Source organism: Copidosoma floridanum, unplaced genomic scaffold, assembly GCF_036245765.1.
Source record: "Copidosoma floridanum isolate Cflo_tuat_1 unplaced genomic scaffold, Cflo_Japanese_pri ptg000029l, whole genome shotgun sequence".
NCBI lineage: Eukaryota > Metazoa > Arthropoda > Insecta > Hymenoptera > Encyrtidae > Copidosoma > Copidosoma floridanum.
The window spans coordinates 3,245,953-3,247,612 of NW_028321906.1; the positions used below are offsets into that span (position 1 = coordinate 3,245,953).

General features: G+C 44.0%; 1 protein-coding gene across 1 annotated transcript; it reads left to right on the plus strand.

Annotated features, from left to right (window-relative positions):
• Positions 1-281: 281 nt before the first annotated feature.
• Positions 282-1,660, plus strand: LOC106637643 (uncharacterized). The gene is made up of 2 exons (XM_089595997.1): positions 282-387; positions 595-1,660. Exon 2 carries the CDS (start codon positions 658-660, stop codon positions 1,318-1,320), a length of 663 nt encoding a protein of 220 aa, XP_089452123.1. The 5' UTR covers positions 282-387; positions 595-657; the 3' UTR covers positions 1,321-1,660.

The following is a 1,660-nucleotide window of genomic DNA, read 5'->3' on the forward strand; positions in this document are numbered from 1 at the left end:
TATATTATGGCATTGTTTATTTGGAAAATGATGTTGATTGCTCCTTTTGCCATACTACTCTTCTTCCCAATGTTGTATCCCTGTAATGCTTGTTTCGTAGATTCGATCGCCAAATCAAAGATTCAATCGTCTTTGATCACGATACGTAATGAGGTGTATGATTTTCTACTCGAGCAAATAAAATATTTATCACATAAACAGTAAATTTTTTCTTACATGTTAGCCAACAAAGAATTCAAGCGTCGTTCTCAAGACAGCGAAACCCATAAACTACGCGCACGACGGATAACTGCAAGAAAGATGACAGTACATCCGCCGAGCCATCGGTGTACCAGCTGGCGACAAGACAAGTCAACCCACAACGTCAAAGATTAGGAGCTATAAAACGTACGTGTTGTTTTGTTGACAGCAGTATAGGTGTATATATATATATATATATATATATATATATATATATATATATATATATATATATATATATATATATATATATTGTGTCAGAGTACCGTCGTTTTTCCATAAATACAAGTACCATCGGCCAAAGGGGCCATAAAACCGGGATGCTATGGGTTTCCGCGTGTTTGCTAATTGCAGGAGGAAGCAAAGCTGTTGACGCCCCAACATGTGCTCGAGAGGCCTCGGAGGTTTTTCGCGGGGATGCCGTACGAGGGACCACTTCGGAACCGTCCGTCAAACTGTGCACTTCGCACTCACCTCTTGTATAACACACAGAGTTTTGATTATCGAGTCAATAAACGAGAACACCTCGCAGTGACAGCTCACTGCACGAAAAAGCAAGTTAGTGTCTCTGTAGCGAGGTTCGTAAAAAAATTTGCAAGAGCAAGAAGGACGTGGAGCAGCGAGATGTTGACGGAATCGCGCGAAGAGTTCGTCCCGATGGAGGAGGTCGAGGTCGAGTTGGACGAGTTCGATTACTACGGGGACGCGGACCAAGACCTGCTGCTGCTGGAAGACCAGTCGGTGGAGTTGCACAGCCTGGCGGAGCAAATTTTGCGGGACTCCTCGTTGGACTCGGCGGCGGGCTCGGACGACGAGGACCGGGAAGTCGTTTGCCAGGTGATAAACCGAGAAGCCGAGAGGATCATGCGCTTGACGAGGGAGATATTGTGCAGGGCACAAGAGGAAATGAGCGATCGAGCAAAGAGCGGAGACATGGGAGTGGACGGGACCACGAGGTCGGTGGCTCAGGAGAGTTCGAGGGATGCAGTTTCGGGTGGTGCGGATGAGACGGGAAAAAGCCATAGGTTTGGGGGCTTCGATGTGTTTGGGGTGGCCAACTCGAGGCAAAGCTTTGCCTGACTTATATAGCATAAAAAGCTGGTGTTGCATTTATCTAGTGGCTTGATTTTTAACGTCGCAAATGGTTGTTACGAAAGAGTGTTATTAAGTCTTATCGAAGTTATCAGTGGTGTCCTGCATAGTGGTGACTTATACTGACAGTTAGGAGTATAAACTTCCATGTGTTACTTAGTGCTACGAAATGATTGTTTAAGAAAAAGAAAAATGGGATTGGCTGTTGTGCAGCCTCGTTGACTGTTTGTTTTTTACGTTATAAGCTCATCCTGATGAACTATAATTCAATGAGTATCTTTTTTTAGAATATTACTTTAATTCTTGTGTTAATTGTAAATACAGAAGA